Source organism: Aulostomus chinensis, chromosome 17 (assembly GCF_037954235.1).
Source record: "Aulostomus chinensis isolate RoL2024-O1b breed Wild chromosome 17, RoL_Achi_v1.0, whole genome shotgun sequence".
NCBI classification, from domain to species: Eukaryota; Metazoa; Chordata; class Actinopteri; order Syngnathiformes; family Aulostomidae; genus Aulostomus; species Aulostomus chinensis.
The window spans coordinates 19,037,390-19,056,667 of NC_141336.1; the positions used below are offsets into that span (position 1 = coordinate 19,037,390).

The window sequence follows — 19,278 nt, forward strand, 5'->3', positions numbered from 1 at the left end:
TTCAGTTTGTGTGACCTGAATGCTTCATCTTTCTTCACTTTGTGTTTGTTGGCTCTAGTTCAAACTCATGTGCTGTTACAAATCATGCCATTAATTCAGATTTACACGCTTGGTTTATGTGGCTGCATAACAGGGCAGCATGGCTCAGGCGGTACAGTGGGCATTCAGTTGCTGGACGTTACTGTCGTAATTATGAAGCCCAAAATAAAAAACCAGAATTTGTCTGGAGGGGCTTCACACTCTGTACTCAGTGCAACATCCTCTGTCTTTAGCCCTCGATCAGGCTGAGGAAAAACTTCCTAAAAAGCCTTTAAGAGGGAAAAAAGGGAGAGGCACAGAGGAGGGATCCCTCTCCCAAGATGCAATAGATGTTGCAAGAATGGAGCAGATCAACAGAATCACAGGAGAACAACAATTTAAGCACTCGGTTGTGGGGTTGTTTTCACATGTATTTACAGACCTATCACAGGCGTATAGTGTTATCAATCTCCCGTGTGTTTCTGTTCTTGGAATATTATTAGCATCCATAATTGGCAGAGCGCTCCATCAGTATGTCTGACAACAGAAACCAAGATCCAGGATCGTCTGTGTCCACAACCTGCCTTATTATTAATTTTCTCTCTGTGTATCGACATGATCTGATTTCCCTCTCTCTTGTGGTAATAACTACTGTGACAACTAGAGGGCATCTGTCACTTGTCACATCAATGTAATGTAAGTTAAAATATAGATTTGGTCGTTTGCATTCATAACCCATCACTTTGTTTTTCTTGGGAGGACAGTCTCTTCTGCAAGCACTTCTCCGACTGGAAAATATTCCTCAGCATTGATTGCATGTCATATGAACTGCTATAATTGCCTCTCAAGTTTAATTGATACATGAATAAGATACAATAAAGCGAGACATATTTTCCTGTGACAGCAATAACTAAATCCTCATTTAGCCTGTGGTTACGACAGACAGCCGGCATTGTGATATCCAAGACACAGCTGCACGACGTCAAATAGTATCTGGAGATTTTTCCTTCAGCGAGTGATTCATAACACCTCCAGACTAAAATAACTCCCAATTGTCTGTTAAAATGTTGACTGGCTTCCTACAACATGAAACAATGCTCACACATGTGAAGGGACTGGGCATGAAAACAGGATGACACCTGACAACCTTGGAACAAAAAAGTGTGTCTGAGACAAAAATAAATCAATGCAGCATGGAAGTGTAAACAGGATTTGACATGTTTGAAATGAATGAGCGTGTTGTGATATAATGCTAATCACCTTAGGCAGCGGTAAGCAGCTTTTACTCATGGCTGGAGCACTTCCTATTTACCACTTATTTCAAATATAGGTTTCTCGATAATAATACAGTCGTAGCTAATCAATGACAGGAAATAAGGAAGTGTTACATATCCTGTTTGGGTGTTTAGCCCAGGTGGTCCAACCTGTCGCGTCACTTCCAGAATCACGTGGCCGGTTCTTGAACATGTTTCTGTACTCACATATCATTTAAATCACAGATGATACAAGGCTTGTGAATACTAGAATAACAGCACCAGTGTGTCTTCTTTAACAGGCTCCCAACAGTTGTTAATGGGGCTTTCTGGTTCTGCGCGTCCCCTCTTTAAGGCCCCACTGTGTAGGAACCCAAAGCTGCCCCAACAATGATGAATGGACATCATTAATGTTGTTCATCTGTGTACCTCTTACTTGGCAATCTGGGGAAAATGAGGGGTCAACAGTAAAAAGGGAAATGTGCTTACTTTGGCACTCCAGTTCTTGAGAGGCGCCCCATTTGATCTTCACAACATCAAGAGACCCTGCAAACTGCGGCGGACTTATTTATACGACCAGCTGACCCTACTTCAATCAAACAGCAAAAACAAAAACCCAATTAGAGAGGAGTTTATGCTCTATATTCTATTTCTGGGTCAGTACATCGTTCCAAATTTCTTTATATCAATGATCTCTTTCTTTTGTAGGAAGAACACCACTTTTTTTTCCCTTTTGGAACACAAAACGAATATTGTCATCTTTTTAAAAGGTTCATATGCTCATAAAAAAGCAGGGAAAAGTCATAGAATTTGAAAATATTAACTTCATGGTTTAAAAAGTTCTGAAAAAAAAATAAAGCCAGAAAATGAAGGAAAAGCAATGGAAATTTTCATCATAAACACCTGCATAATAGGGCATTTTCACATGGATTTCTTGCGTAATCTCTTCATATGTAAAGAGTCTTTTCAGAGAGTCCATGGTTGTGAAAATTTCCCACAAATGTGTAAAAAAATTATGTAAATTTATCAGTTAAAATGTGCAAGAATGCTGTTTTAATTCACCTTTCAAAAGGCAAACAGACGATCGAAAACATCAGGGACCCAGGCCTGGATCACTTGACTCCAAAGCTCCAGGAACGGATGGGTGAACTGTACTCACTTGAAAAGGGAGTCTGGAGTACGGTTCATGTGCTCGCAAGTACACTTGAATCAGGCGTCAAAGCTGCTGTACCACGATGTGGAATTAGATCGCCATTAAAGAAACACACGCTCCTTCTCCTTCTCTGTGTTTCTGGGGGAATTAAGGTGCGAGTGTACGGCGAGGAAGGTAATGACGCGCAAACTGAAGTGAATGAATGGTACCTTCGATGAAAACATCCTGAGAAGACACTTTACCCTCTCCAAACATGACACAGAGACACCTTTGCTACTATAACAGGGCCTCAAGTTTGTTTAATGGTGTGACAGCACAGAGATCCATCTCTCCTGTGACATGCTATCGCTCCGGCCAGGTTCACTTGCCTTGTCAGCATGTGTTTTTAGTCTAAACAGTCCCAGTGATCTTATTAAGGCCTATCAGCGAGTGCACCTTTAAAAACATGAATAGATCACCGGGGCAGATGGAGTCTGGCTCGGTTCCCGAGTCTCGCCAGGCAGGTTAGAGAAAGAGCTCCTTTACTGCCTCGGCTGAACAAAATTGGCAGATTAAATCATATTTTGGAACCTCCGTATCTACATTCGCTTCATCTGGATGTGTCATGCTGCAATCAAGTGGATGATGAGTCAGAGAAAAGAATGACATGTTTGTAAAGGGAAGCACTTGTCATCTGGACAAGCAGAGAAGCTAATTCCCTGAAGAGCCGTCTTTTGCTTTCATTCTATCATTTCCCTGAATTTTGATCTTCATCCATCACTGCCTTGCAGAGATACAATTAAGGAGAAGACTGCATTTTGCAGAACATAATTAGAAAACATGTCTCTCATCATCTCTGAATGTTTGTCTTACTGCTGCTCCGTCCAGCATGACTGGACGCTAAAGGATGAGATGTTTAGAAACTCTGGTCTGCACAATAGCAGAAGGCAGTGAGGAGCTATTCAGCCTTGTTGAAGGAATGCGTGGAAGCCCACAAGGAATCCTCTGGTTCCAGGCTTTCTGCAAACACACAAGATTAACTCAATGTGTCAACAGTAATGGAATCTCCCTTTTTCTGTCTCTGACTGAATGCTTAAAGCCCTCTCAGAGAGGAGGGGGAAAAAATCTCCACGCATCCTACAGCTTGGTGGGCTAGCAATGAGGACACCACAGCAGCCGCTTAAAAATCAGATCTGGAAATGTTTACCTTTAACTGTCCTGCAGAAGTTTGTCAGCCGGTAGTGTAAATCACCTGCTGTGTGTAGACTAAGCGTCAGTGCGAGTGCGTGTGTGTGTGTGTGCGTGCGAGTGTGTGTGAGACAGCATCACATAAGGGGGTGTAACAGCCTCCTCTCATCAGGCAAGACAGATGAAGCATAGCAGAGAGGAGGACAGGAGGGGAGGGGATTCAAGCGGTCACTTAGTGAAAAGGTAGTGAGGAGCAATTAGAGGCAAGTGGGTCTTGGAAGCGACAGCAGCTCAGAGCTGACCGGCAGGGTTATCAACACAGATGGTTTATCACCACCGTGCCATGCTGCAGACATCCTAAGCTTTTACCAGTAACGTGATTTATTCTTCTATTTTTTTCAACAAAAAACTTTTTGTTGTTTTTGTCATTTTATTGAATCCACCTCGCCTCTCTGGCCTTATTCCTAAAGACTTCATCCAGTTACACGCTGCAGCGGAGCTACGTGACTCGACTCTTTCTATTACTTAACCCGAACTGGATGACTCGGAAAATCCCAGCTCAGCGTCTTTTTCGTCTAGGAGCAGTTTGGGACTGTCCTTGGATTGTTTTATGGTGGTTAACCCATCTTCCCTCGCCACTGAAGATGAAACTAGGCTTTGTCGTCGAGACGGCGGTGGCGCTTTATCTGCTGCTGTCACCTGTACAGGTAAGAACGAAGAGGAGGAGGAATTGGAGGTGTCGTTAGATGAGTTTGTAGTGTTTCAGCGGGGTTCAGGGTGAAAGACGGAAGCGGCAGAAGGTATTTCAACACTTTTCTGGCGGGTTTGAATGAGCGCCAGCTGTTCATTCATAAGATGAAACGTGACAAACGGCATCCCTCCGCCTGTGACACGCACACGCGCACACTCACACACGCACGGTGCGACGTGACTCAGTTATATTTGGCTTTAAACACCAGTTACGCATACGTTTATCGTTATTATTATTGTTACGGTTAAAGCTGCCACTTTTTCCATGTGTGTGAGAATTTATCAGACTTTTGAATAGATGTTTGTTGTACGTGACGTTTTATTTATGCACGTTGGCTGTATATTTTGGTTTAATTTGACAGTTAAAGACGATTTCAAGGAAATAACCTGACAATTTCTTACTATTATTCGAATGTGACCAACTTTTTGTTCATTTGTTGTGCTCTGTAAGGTGACAGACAATAACAGACAATAAAAATGATTCTACTATCAGACCCACACCTGCCACGTTACCGCTTCCTCCCTTTTTAGTCACTGACAAAATTGGGGTGAAGGAAGAAATAATAATCCTCCAAAAAGAAAGATTGTAATGAACCTTTAATTCTATGTACATATGTCTGTGATTTAATAAATTGTGACATACTAACAAATTTTAAAAAAAGATTCATTTTTAGACGTGTTGTTGTGACGTAATTTTACAGTAATTTCAAGCAGATATGGAGTTGTCAAGGAAGCACTGATAATGATAATACTCAGAATTCCAGAGATCTGGGATAACCATGAAATTAAAGAGAGGCTGGACTATAACCAAGTGTAAATTTAAGGTAATATTTAAGATGGAAAAGAGTATACAAACGTAAACGTGTGTGTGTGTGTGTGTGTGTGCGTGCGCATGTGTGTGTAGGCCAGTCATATCAGTGTCAGGCAACGGTGGATTTAGAACAAAGCTTCTCTGTTCACTGTTGCCTGGCATCGCTTGTCTTTTACTCTTAAACTGAAAAAGTGCCAGAACAGACAGGACGGAGCGGAAACCGGAGAGAGGCATCTTTTCAAAAATGCCAGCGAAGAGGGCTGAGCTGAGACTGAAGAGAGGAATCTTTCAAAGGCCAGTGTCAGACTGTAGCAAACGTGTAACAGGATGTATCACTGCACAGCGGGATGTATGCCAACCAGATCTACAACACTCGAGCTCATTCAGTTTTACGTTTCCCCTCAAGGTGGCTGCAGGCTGGCAGCTATCTCTGAGGACTCTCTGTAGTTCTCTTCAACTGATGCTGCCTGTTCCATCAGTAGTAGTATTACACGCATATTGGGTCAAGCTCTCGAGGTCCGGCCTCAGGAGTGAGAGACCTCGCAGCTGTTTCTGAGCGGAGCGTGAGTAGGAGAGGCATGGGATCACCACATCTCCTCTAATCCTCATAATCAGCTCATGGCCTGCTTAGTCAAAACAGGAGTGACAAAATCCAGGACCCTCAACACGGAGCAAGTTAATGGTCTCCTGCTACGATGATTGACAGCTAATACAAAGTGACAAAGTAACAGTCAGATCATACGCTTGCCTTTTTTTCCGATGTGGACCCTGCTTCGACCCGTTCAGACGCCATTGATTACTTTAGGTTTAATCATCGGAACATGTAAAAAAAACCAAAAATGTTCAGCTGTACACAAAAGAAACTCAGCTACTATGTCACACAGTAAACAAACGCTCATTGTAGTAGCTTTTGTTTTATAGTGAAAGGAACACTATTTATAAGGTCATCTACCCGTATATGTGGGCTACTGGAGGGTTGTAGTGATTTCTCCTCGCTGACACAGCTGGAGCTGCCGCCTTCAGCTGCCTTGTGACTCATTCAAATGAAACACGGAGCAGCCAAAAGAGGGCGAGGTTCAGCTGTGTGCGTGCGTGTGTGTGTGTGTGTGTGTCAGCTTGAGCCTGCAATATTCATTTGACTGTATTTTGCATTCAAATCCAAATGTGTTTTTGTGTGTGTGTGTGTGTGTGTGTGTGTGTGTGTGTGTGTGTGTGTGTGTGTGACCTCTTAAAGTAAAGTTTATTGGTGTCTCTTTGTCTCCCAGTGCAAATGTCCAAATGTTTTTTCCAGTTAATACCATGCTCGCCCTTTTGGATATGATTAGCCCATTAAATGACCATTATCAGTTTGAATCTGGAGCCTCTGCCAGAGGTAGTAGGGCCCTACTCTCCCAACTGTAGTTCAAGAGACAGATGCCATCTAGACACCGTATTATTGCAGGAAAAAGAGTAAGTTGGATAAAATCCACATTTAGCGAGAAATCCAGTGGAAAGAGGGAGAGTGGGGTGGTCCATGAGTCAAACTGACAGTAAGCTTTGCAACAAGAGATGGGTGTTTAATCCCAAATTGCAGCTGCCTTTCCAGCCATGAGTTCCATATTTATATTTGCAGCTCAGAACAGTCCTCTTCTTAATAGCACGTAAAGTAACGTGGCAAACAACTGTGTTCCTTTCAGATGCCAGTGGCCACTCTGTGCCTTTTTGGAGCGGCCACTGGCATTATCATCTTAATCTCTGGGACTTTACCAGGTGAACATTGCATGTGGATCCGACTCTGAACTGCCTTTTTTCTAGTTAAACACAAAGGGACTTGCAGATTCTCCCTGTTCGTGTTAGATTTAGGGCAAAAAGTAAAATTTGGGTTAACAAGAATTGCTCTGACCAGGCGGGTGTTTTCCCTACACAAAGTGTTTTTGTGGTGAAACCTAATGAGGCCTTGACGATTATTCATCCAAGAGGGTTTTGCTTTGAGTATTGTGAATAGAGCCGTGGTGATTCATCAATGATTATGATTGATGATATGAATCTATTCAAGCTGTGGATTTTGACCGGTCTGTGCACTGATCGAGGCGTCACTGTGGTTGTTTTTAAAGTAAAAACAAAACTTTTATGTGAAAGGTCAAATACACACATGAGCACAGGGAGACATATGAGGTAAATACAGCTGACGGGACAAGTTTTGCACCTGAAATAGCTGAAGTGGGAAGTGTCACTGTTCCAAACATCGGCTGGTTGCATTTCAAATTGAAATAGTTGCCAAATTGTTGTTGCTAAACAGCAGCAGCTATCATGTACGTGATACTGAGCCCAAATATGACTGCGAGTCAGTGTCAGATGTGTAATCTGCACAGTTGTGTTTTGATTTTCCTGAAACAGTCTTGAACTAAAGAGGAAACATCTGGGAACAATGGTGACCTCCTGGTCACCCTGTCAACAAGCTGACAGATGGAGAATATGATATAAGTGATGTTCCTCGACACCCTCCTGGTCAGTGTATTATTGGCACTTCCTGTGCATTTAAACTTACTATAAATGCACTGTATAGTTAAGCCACAGCGTTGTATATCATCCTGCCTGTTCAGCACACTGCAGACTGCAAGGGCTTTGAAAAAAAAACTGTAGTGCCTGTTGCCTCCTGGCCATTTAGCAACTTTCTCCACCTTTCACCTAAACCACCGCGTACACAATCTCTCCTTTGTTGTCATAGTTGGTATGAGTGTGATTCTGCAGGTGAAATCTTTCATTCGCGAGGCCAAAATATGATTCAGGATTTCCATGATGGTGAAACTCCAACAAAAACGAGAGTAATCCAGGTGTGCAAGCTTTAGCTTCAACCTTCAAGTCTCAAGTAAGTCCTAAATTGAGTCCTTGCATGTTGATCAGGCAAGTCAATGGATATTCTGATGATCCTCAATCCCTGGTTCCTCAGCACATAACCGATGAAGCCAGGCTTAAACTTAACATTAGCGTCCGAGCTAACCTTTGACAACCTGGTGTTGGCTAAAATGGCACACGCAAGTACCTTTGTTTGTTGGTTTAATGACAGATGTTGTGGTTCAGTCACTGACTTTACACACCACTGTTCCACTACTGTCTTTGACAACATAATCCTCGGGTTTGAAATGTTTTTTTGGCCAGACTCTTCCATGCCTGCTGCCTCAGGCATTCTGCTGGTTCTCCAACGAGGTTGCCAAGTTTGTGCAAACCTTAGAAATCGAATCATCCAATCATGTTTCACAAACAAAACTGAGTTACTTGGACATAAAAAAGCAGGACATGAAAACTAAATCAAGATCAAGTGTTTGTCAGAGCTATTCAAGCAAGTAGTCTAGTTTTTGAAAAGTCTACCTTGAGTCAGGGCAGTTTCAGGTGAGTTCCCCTCCTCTGAACTCATGTTGGAGGGTTGTATAACTCTAAATGAAGCACTCGCTCTACAATAAATGTTATCAAAAGCAACTCTGGGAAGAGTGTTTTACCTTTGACGACGCCGGAGAAACCAGTGGTGGTAAAAACATCTCGGCCTTCTGTGTAGAGTATTCAGATTCTTCGCTTGTGTGTGGAGTGACATTGCACAAGTGTTTCCTTGACATCATCATCAGCAGCAAAACAATACTTGAGTCCCACCATCTGTATCACACACGTGCGTGTGTTTATTTGTACGACATGTTTTTGTTAGTCCTGCATGACATCACACTTCCAGTGGCTTCATCTGAGTTTCTTCAGTATTTTTCCTCGAATCCTGAAACATAAACAAACACGGGCTGTTTGTCCAATTCTCACCTTATTTCTTCATCAGTTGCTTTTATTTAAAGTTAAGGGGCCTTCATGCGAGGTCACGCCAGTGGTAGTGACCTGCGGGCTGATGGGGGGGCTTATTTGCGCTGTTGTGCTATTTCTCTCTAGTTGTAATGTCCCGGCCCTGGGGAAAGTCACAATCGCAATCAGGAAATATGGATTTCTGCTTCCTCCTGTGAAGGAGGAGGAGCGGTGGTGCTCGGGGCAGCCGTCTATTCAGCAGGCTTTAATCTCCCATCTGGATGTAATTTACTGTGGTTTACACAGGGAGAGCAGCGTTTACTGTAATAGAGACCACAATTACCACCGGTCAGCCTTATCTCAAGACCTGTGTTGTATGCTTGATGGTGTGCACCATTTATGTGGTTGCGTGTGTTTGTGTGTCTTTAACGGGACATCTGTGCATGCATTAATGGACTTATACTGAGGAAGTGGTGTTTATCTAAATCAACATTTATATGGGCCTTTACCTCTCCCCTGTCACTTGACCCTATTTCACTGTTTTTTGGGGGGGGGGGGGCTTTTTTTTTTAGACTAGACAACTACTCAAAGAAAACATGATAACCAAATTCACTACACGTCCAGTCTTAAAGCTAATCGCTGTTCCAGACATCAAAATTGCATTGTTTTCTGTCTTTAATGTCTTTAATAGTTTTACTCATGTTTGCATTGTCCTGCAAATGTATTGCATTTATTCTAAAATCATGCAATCGACTCAGCTGCTGTGGTTTTTAATCTGTATGACACATCACCTGTCAATCCTCTCTAATTTTTGGAATAATTGGCTTACGTGTAGAATTGTTGTGGCGCATTTTTCCTTCGCCCTGTTGAAGTTTGGCGGTGTTTTGGCGGAGCTCTATGATCACAAGCCCTGACCCGACCACCCTAGTTATCCAGCTGGATACTGTCAGACCAGTAATGGCGCAGCTGTCGTTTTAAGTTCACTCACCTCATGTATACAAAACACAACCTGGTTTCCTCTTCTAGCAGTGGAGAATAGATACAGTGACCTTGAAGCACCCTGTGGATTAATGCTGTCGTCATGGTGTTGATCACGTGGAATCTAGATACAGGATGGATGAGGCGGGTCAGTGTGGTAGTCCTGCTACTTTCTCATCTCGTTGCTGCTGTGTTTGCATTCTCTCGTTCTGCTTTAGTGCTCCAAGTTCTGTGTGGTCTTGAGTTCTACGTCAAGATGAAGCTTCAGGCAGGCTAGAACCAGGACACACTGCTCCACTAACCTATATATGTTCATGGACTCCATGATGCAGGTGCTCCGTTGACCTCGATTATGAACCTGGTGAAGCTGACTTTCTTCACTGTAAGCACCCCCCACATCACCAAACGATCTCCCTCAACCAATGATGGTAAAGAAAACATCTACAACTTCCTCCCCGCTGTATAAGCAACTATTTTTTGTGTCACAGTCTGAGTGCTGGATACATGATCAATTTCATTCACATGTATTTTCACTTGTCTGCGTGTTGTACTGGCCCTTGATCAGCTGTAAACAATTTGTGATACAACACATCTTATTTGTATGCATTTTATGAGAGTTGCCCCTACAGTCAGTGATTGTGAAAACAGACTTCCATTTCCAAACACTAAACCCGACAAAAAACACAAACTAGAGATTCCAGTTGCATGCTGCCACCATGTGTGCCTGTCAAGGAGACATTGACCTCTGACCTTTGGCTACCGAAATCGTTTCAGTGTATCCTGAAATCCCAGTAAATGTTTGTGCCAAACTTGAAGAAATTCCCTTGAGGCATTCCTGACATATTTCATTAAAAAGAGGACAGATATGGCATAAGGTCACAGTGACCGCGACCTTTCACCACCGAAATCTTTTCATGTCATCCTCGAGTCCCGGTGGACGCTGATCAGACAGACACCCCAAAAATCCCATATCTCCAGACCATCCCAGCAAATAAAACACATTTTTGAGGTGAAGGAGACATGACATTTGAAAACTTTGGAAAGAAATCCAGCCTGGATCATTGTAGCTGAAGACAAAATGCAATATGAATAAAACTACTTTTTTTTCTTTTTTTTTTAATTAGAACTGAACCAGCCACCAAGTTCACTTCCTGTATCAAGTTCGTCATCCAAGGCTTTTATTGCAAACAGTCTGCTGACTCATCTTGATGAAAGTAATCGCGCGTCGTTTCCATTCCTTGACCAGCAATGCATGATACCTCAACTGTATCAGCACCAGTTTTATCTGGATGACATTTGCGCGCTAATTGCTGTTACAGATAATTAGGGTTCATTTTCCCCTGCTAATAAGGACTGAAAGTGAAACCTGTAAGTCCGTTCCATTTTCTTTTCAAACCACACCATATATGGCAAAGCTCTTGCGACATTTTGGGTAGTAGATTCTTTTCAGTTCAAATGTGCAAACTGTAAAGAGCTTCAGGACTAATGATGTTGATTTTAAAATGTTTATCCTTGACTCTGTTTTGAGTCACTGAGTGTTGCAGCCTAACATTTGGAACATCATTAGAGTATGAAATACTCCATCCCTGCTTCTTATTCGCCAGACTTCAGGCAGATGAAGTGAAAATATTAAGTTCTGTAGGAGCCGCTGGCGCATTTGATGAAAGTTAAAAAAAATCTTTAATGACTATTATGTTGGGTCTGTGTCACATTTTATTTTTGCTCCCTAAGTATGCTGCCCTTCCTCTGGCAAATGGAGGTTAAAGATGACGCAGTTCAGCTGTGTGGGAGTGGAGAGTAATGAGGCTCGGAGCCTCTGTGGCCTGACAGCAGGAGCCTGGGGACACAACAGGTCCACCGATCTGACCCAGAGGACAGAACAAACTCCCAGTCAAGCAGCTGGCAAACTTTCACTAGAGACTCCAGAAACATAGAAAAAGCTTTGCAATCAAGCATGTCAGCCCCTGAGTGCTGCAGTTTCATTTCTGCTCTAGACGCTTTAATCTGTCCTCTCTCGCTCCATGTGACTGCATCTCACTCACAAACCAATGTGGTGTAAAGTAGAGGAGAGAAACAATGAGAGTTCACTAGTTTGAGACAGAGACTCAAGTGGCCTGGGTGGCACCATCCTGATTATATGTCTACTATTATTATCCAATGAAAATGTCCGTCAGACAGGAGTCCACTAGCCTGGCTCTTATGTTGAAATATGAAAATGAAAGTGTTAAACTCTTTAGGTTATTTGTCAGGTGAAAACACCAGATTTTAGTTACGGGACATGAATATCATTTCCAGTTGAACCTAAATTCTCCGTCAGTGTGGAAAGCTATGTTTGGCCTGTAATTCTCTACTTTTTGGTATGTATTTGTTTTTCAATGTTGTTACAATCCCCTGTGAAGGTTGGAAGTAGAATAAAAGAACCCTATTTTGGAGCAGAGCTGAATCACATCATTTTTCTGTCTCATTAACATTGTGAAACATCTATGAATGGAATGTTCATAGGCGAGAGAGGCCGAGCTGTTCAGTTGTCCTCAGAAATGCAAGTTTAACATCCTGGTGGACACAATTTTCCCTTTTGAAAATTTGTCCTCTGTTCACACAATGTTACTTTGCTTCATGACCCCTCAGTGACAGGAGTAACATCCAACTGCCCCGTAATGCCGGTTCAGACTAGTGATTCACAATGAGACAGAGCAGTTGCTGTGGTGTAACCTGGCCCATTTATCTCACCCACAAAAGCTAAGCAGTTACCATCACCCTGGCAACGTCTAACTGCAGTCGAGCCCTCCCAATTTATTCAGATCAGCTGGTTACTTTTACTCCGATGTCTATTGTCTTTACCAAAAGCTTGGCATCTTTTCTGTTAATCTCGCTCCTTTTGAACTCTCGCGTTTGTCTTCATCACTTATTTTCAGCATGTATTTATTTGAGTTATGAGCCGGAGTCTCAGGAAGTTACACGCGAACCGCGGCTGAGGTCTGTGGTCTTTGAGGGCACCTGTAGTTTTTAAATCTTTCGCAACACTTTCGTATTTGCTGAAGCTGGATATTGCACATGCAAATTGGTGGGAAAAAAGATTCATGGCCAGATCAAGTCAGCTCATGCACAGCATTTAATCACTATTAGTCATAGAGGTCTTAACATTCAAGTTATGGAAACAGTATGTAACAATTACAAATGGCATGTTGGGACATCACTTGAGGAACAATGAAAGAAACCCTGAGTGGATCATTTATGAAGTGATTCTACTTTTGGACAAGTTTGTGCACTTTCATTGGGCCACTTCTGACTCACCTCCCACTCACAATCAGTTGCCCAGTAAAACTGTAAGAGCTGAAGGAGGAAGGAGGGAATGACTACGTGAGGATCTTCACGCAGCCTTCATAATCTGGCAGCGTCTTGTGGCCTGCTCACTTCTCAACCACTGGAGATGCCAAAGATGCTTCCTCGTCATGTTAAGGCTTAACCCATGACCACATTCAGAAAATCCTCCCCACCTCGCCACATTCTGAGCACCAACTGAGAGCGGAGCCAAAAAGCCCTTGTGATGTGGAGCAGCCTCTCCTAAAGCACCTGAAAAGCCACAGATAAGAGAGAGCAGATCACATGCCAATTAACCCTGGAAAAGGATTTATTTTATCAACCTGGCACAATAACTTAAAGTGAACTGTGCCGCGTTGGAAGAATATTTTGTTCTTGATCAGCTGACGCAGTTCAGTGTGATGAACAGCTGTACATGAGGCCACATGAAAAGTCACTTTGACTGCAAGGAGAGATGCCTGAACTAACGTGGGGAGGACTAAGTGGCTGCCTGGAAGCGCTTGTGTGTCTACTAATATGACGCCTGTCACAGAGTATGTTCCTCAGCAGAGAAATCACAAAACAACAAAAACATAACATGAAACTGTGAAATGTCTGTGAGTGTGAAGTGCATCATCATCATCATCATCAGAGGCGGCAGCAGGACATTCCTCTTTAATCACATTTTTTTTTGGGGGGGGGGGGGGGTGGGGGGGAATGGCACCATGCTGACAGATGCTATCCTCAACCTCAAGCTAATCTTGGTTCATAACAGGAAGAGGATGCATTTGAGCAACAGACAGATGGTGTAAAAAGCAACGTCCTTATTGCCATCAGCAGGGAAATTCCTTTTCCGTCTGCTTGCTATTATACAACAATAGTCCGTCTATGAGCGTGGATGCAGACGGCGTTAGTCAAGTGCAACACCAGCGATGACAAGACATAGCAGGTTGTCTGTCGCCTCTCCTTAGCTTCTGCTTTAGGAAGTTTTATCAAATGTTCATTTGTCTTCCTGAGATGGAGTCAAGCAGAGGTTTTGTGTTTTCCCAGGCGAATGAAAAATGCACTTTGTTTATCATGGGATGATGGGAAAAAAAAATCAAGACCGAGAGGAAAACTATCAATGGGAAAGTAAATAGACAGATGAATATTACACCACAGGAAACCGATTTTGAACCTAAACAGTTGGGCACACACCGGAAAATTAGCAATTTTCCACTAGAGGGGACAAAAGGTGTTTGAATGCTTCATCTCGCTGTAATTCCAGATATCACCAGTAGGGGATGACACCTTCCTGTCTTCAGCTATGTAGATTCATACAAAAGTATTCAGATTTATCATGAATATGATAAGCATGAATGTCTTTGTAACCATATTTCATTCTGTTTTCCAGAGTCTACCCTTGTCAAGGTCAAACAGAACAAGTGAAGGTGAGGATCTGAGACTTTTTAAAAAGGTCAAGTGAATTTTCAAAATGAACTTTCGCGTCAGCATTTTACCGCCCTTATATCCTGATGAAGTGATGATGTCTGCAGTTTAAAAAAAAAAAAAAGATTTCTTCTTACTGGGCATTTTCAAGGGTGTGTGTGTTGATCTGTTCTTGTACTTCAAAAGGAACCAAACCCATGGATGTACCTAAAATGGCTCTCTCATTTATAGCTTTTGGTGTGCCTTAGATAGGCATTTTGGTGATGATTACAGGTTTTTGAATGACTCGTCCCTGGATTTAATACAGCTAGGTAGAAATTAGGCAATTCGAAGGATGCCAGCCCTGAAAACATACCAAATGCTTGCTCATTCGCTCTGTGTCTGTCTGTCCTATACTTTTAATGGACTTGATTGACTCTTGAAACATGCTTGTGAAGCAGGTGGTCAGTTCAGGGTTTCATTTCTCAGCACTGTTAAGTAGGACAGGTTCAGGACTTCCTCTCTCCTTGCAAACCTGCTTCCTCTCCTCACGTAACCGCCTCAGCCAGGTACTGAGATGACACATAAACTACCCAGAGGGGCGGACTGTAATTTGACAGTTACAGCATTCAGGTTCATGGCCTCCATGTCCTTTCATAGATGCATCCCCCAGCCATCCCCTCCCAGCCTGTCCGCTTTTATAAACAGCTGTTGTGGTGTCAGGCTCCATTAGATGACCCCCGGGGGTCACCGCAGTCCCAGAGGTGCCCGCGGGGCAGCTCGGCTCCAGCTCCAGCAGGGTCCTGTTCATGGCCATGTTTCCAATGTTTGTTTTCTCTTGCCTCACTGTTTGTACGGCTGTAGTCGTCCCTGTTCCTCCCCCACAGACTGTGCAACCGGGACACTTTCACACATAGACTCCCACAGGAAAGAGTACTGTACATTATCTAAACAGTTTTACTTCAAAATGAAAACAGGATGCACACTGGTGTATCTCCACTGGTTTTATGTCTTTGTGCGTATGCTATAAGCATGCCATATTTCACTGTGTCCTTTATTCTGCAGAATGCTCTCAATCAAAGGGCCTTCAGAACCTTTCCAGTTCTAAACCCACCAACTTGATTGGGCAAGGACCCCCATTTAAAGAGATTTTGCTCAATAGTGACCCTTATATCCAGAGATATTTTGGATGACTTATGAAATCTGATCAATAACCACTGATCATCTGACCCTCATACAGAGACACTGTATCTTTCCTTGCTTTATTTATGTCAGTGAGGGGGGAAAAAATACCGATAATAAAAACTGTCTTCAAACAGTAGATATCTAAATTAGATCATTAAAGGTCAGATAAGTGATGATGTGTTAGATTTCTTGTGCTAGACATCGCATTGACAAGCATTTCAACAAAACCGCTTACCAGAAGTCATATTATCTGCAGTTTCGTTTCATGATCCCATTTACACTCCCATTCCAACGCTTTGTGGATTGACCCTATTTATCCTTTCAGGCACAGTGTTGATGTTTCAGGAAGTGTGGGGTCGCAGCTTCTGCCACACCATTGAGAAGCTGGTGGAGGTGGTGCAGGAATACCCCACTGAGGTGGAGCACATCTACAGCCCCTCCTGTGTTCCTCTAGTGAGATGCGCCGGCTGCTGTGGGGACGAGAACATGGAGTGTCACCCCACCCTCACCACCAACGTCACCATGCAGGTTAGACCAGGTTTGTGAGTAGTTACCAAGAGTCATGTGCATCTGCAGTAATCTAAACTTGTTTATCCCTCAGCTGCTGAAAATTCGCCCAGCTGAGCAGGGCCAAGAATATGTAGAGATGACGTTTGTGGAGCATCAGACATGTGAATGTAGGTAAGAAAAAACAACATGCTTTATTTTTAACTATGCAGAAACTCGCAAAACCATGACTATGGCTCCATTTAATTTGTTGAAACTTGTCTTCCTCAGAGTCAGGAAACCTATTGTGAAGGCTGAAAGGTAAGAACATAAATATCTTTGTTTTTGATGTTTTTTTAAGGAATTTCCTTTGTTAGAGATCAGAGTCATAATGTTCTTCTCATAGGAAAAGGAAAAGAGGAAGAGGACGGAAGAGAAAGGAGAGACAAAAAACGAAAGACTGTGACAAGTGAGGGCACAACATTGAAAGTTTGTTGTTTTTTTTTTATCCACCAATCAATGAGCAGCATTAAAAAGATCATTCCTTGTGCCCTTTAGGTGCCAGATCCCTCGAAGGTAACTGCGGTGGCAACCTCACCCCCTGTTGCAGTGTGGCTCACTATTTATTTCCAGCCCAGCGACGACATCAAGAGTCTCCCTTGCTCATCTATCAGTTACCGTATCTGCAGCCAGAGACTTCATCAGCTGGGTCGTTTGGTCGACGCGCCCTTCTGCTGATGGCCAGAGCGTCCGTATTGACGAGGTTCAGCAGATTGTGTGTTCTGATTGGTGGAGAGGCTGCTGTTCCACGCCAGACACGATGGACGTCCCTGGGAGCCTGTGCAATGTGGAACCAAATAGACCTTCTCTTTTACACTAATTATTACTGTATGAAGAAGCGGTCCATTTCTTTGCTATTTAACTCATGTTTAATATCCCCTATTTATTGACTGATAAAGCAGAATATATTTGGACCAAAAAGCTTTTTTTTTTTTTTTTGTCTCTCTTTAACATTACCCAGGATGCCTTGACTTGAGCATGCAGCGGCTCTGCGTGCGCTCGTATGAAATGCCTCCCTCTAGTGTTCATGGGAAACAGTGTTCAGTACTGCTTTAATGCACTACAGTACAGTAACATACAGGATGTGTGTTGTTTTTGTTGTTGTTGTTGTTGTTGTTGTTGTTGTTGTTGTTGTTGTTGTTGTCGTCGTCGTCGTTTTTTTTACCAGCTCAAATAGTTTAATCTCTCACATCTTCAGCCTATGAGAGAAACAACCCCATGCTCATGTGTGATCCATGTGACCGGACAGTTCTGAAGTGTTTCACTGTTAGTAAATGAGAACAATATTTATCAGTAAAGTTTATCAAGTGAAGATATGTCCACAGACTATTTTATATGAATAAATTAACTGTGATATATCAAATTGTACTTTATAAATTGCTTTTGTTTCCTTATATTTGCTGAAAGACATAAATGATAATTTTTTTTTTACCAGTAGAGCTAAAGTGGCTGCTGTTCGGAATGTCCACAAGAACACAGGCAGATCAGTTTAATTTACGTGAGTCAAACATTTCAACCCAAGCGCTTCAGAGCAGACAAGATCGAAGAGTGCGGTGGGCTGGGTGAGTGTTTTCTTATGGTAGAAAACCTTCTCCATGACTCTAAACTGTGTCAGGCACTGTAACTGGCCAACACACAGAGACAGACAACCATTCACACTCACAACCACTCCTACGGTCAGTCTAGAGTATCAATCAGCCTCGTCCCCTCTTGATGTCTTTGGACTGTGGGAGGAAGCTGGAGTACCAGAGAGAACCCACGCAGGAACAGGGAGAACATGGAGACTCACACAGAAAGTTCCCGTGCGCTCGGAACCTTGTTGCTGTGAGGCGACAGTGCTGACCACTGCACCACCGTGCCGCCCATCTAAAAGAACTGTTAGAGATCATAATAATAATGACTCATTTAGATATTTGAGAGTTTGGTTTGATGTGAGAGTAACTTCCGTATCAATACAATAAACCCCAACTATCACAGATCGTAGAAGAGATGTACACCGAATATGAGTGACATAGTGCTGATCAAATTAAAGTGAGAGCACAGTGTGTGTGTGTGTGTGTGTGGGGGGGGGGGGGTCTTCAGGTTTCAGGTGGATGACATGCATCACAAGCAGATAATGATCATGATATGGTGGTCAAAGCTTCATGGACACTCAAGGGACAAAGAGTGAAACAGACAAAGCAAAACATGAAGGAGTTAGGGAAGAAACATGACCATAGTACCATCACTTTGCTCTGCCTTTCACTGTCATTTGATTTACAAGAAGACTGGAAACTGGGCCATTTAAACAACTGAGATGATTGTATCAGAGTAATTAGAGACTATCGTTGTCATTGGGTAGTTAGACATTGTCAAGTAAATACAAATACAAAACTTTGCAAATACTGTATGAATATTCAGGCAAAATGCATTTTGACCCCAGCAAATGTGGCCTCACCAGTTTTACCATGGAACCTAAAGACTGCATAGATATTTTACTCCCTAATTCTGAAGCAAAAGAAACAACACAAAAAGGCAGCGCCATTGGGATTGTCTGCAAACACAAGAAACATTTTTATACATCATATCAGTAAGTGGGCACAGCCAGGTCACGTCAAAGAAGCAGAGCAACCGGCAAACATCCCTCTAGGTTTTTGTTATCATTGTAGATTAATAAAAACACGGCAACATTCTGTGGGGCGATACACACATTGGGAGGTTCGGAGGGCATAACTGGATGTGAGTGTATTTAATTGGGTCATGGAGTCCATTTGAACTGGGATGATGAAAATAACCGTGAGTTAAGGGAGTTAGCTCGCTGTGGTTTGCACATGGATGTATAAATAGAAGACCTAAAATATCCAGATAGAAAACTACTCTGGTAAACATGAAAGTCTGTGTTCAAAGTTATAAACTACAGAATTATCTGATATTGATCTTAAGTGTCAAAAGTAAAAGTACACATTCTACGTAAT

At 42.7% G+C, this 19,278-nt stretch overlaps 1 protein-coding gene across 3 annotated transcripts; it reads left to right on the plus strand.

Moving 5' to 3' along the window:
• Positions 1-3,783: 3,783 nt before the first annotated feature.
• Positions 3,784-17,960, plus strand: pgfb (placental growth factor b). Of its 3 annotated transcripts, XM_086182487.1 has the most exons (8): positions 3,788-3,962; positions 4,171-4,298; positions 14,580-14,616; positions 16,104-16,306; positions 16,380-16,459; positions 16,556-16,585; positions 16,671-16,733; positions 16,823-17,960. In XM_086182487.1, exons 2-8 carry the CDS (start codon positions 4,236-4,238, stop codon positions 16,842-16,844), a joined length of 498 nt encoding a protein of 165 aa, XP_086038613.1. In that variant the 5' UTR covers positions 3,788-3,962; positions 4,171-4,235; the 3' UTR covers positions 16,845-17,960. The 3 variants fall into 3 exon arrangements, with proteins under 3 accessions (XP_086038615.1, XP_086038613.1, XP_086038612.1); XM_086182486.1 differs by having other exon boundaries at positions 3,788-4,298; XM_086182489.1 differs by lacking the exon at positions 16,823-17,960 and having other exon boundaries at positions 3,784-4,298; positions 16,380-16,455; positions 16,671-16,736.
• The last annotated feature ends 1,318 nt before the right edge of the window (positions 17,961-19,278 follow it).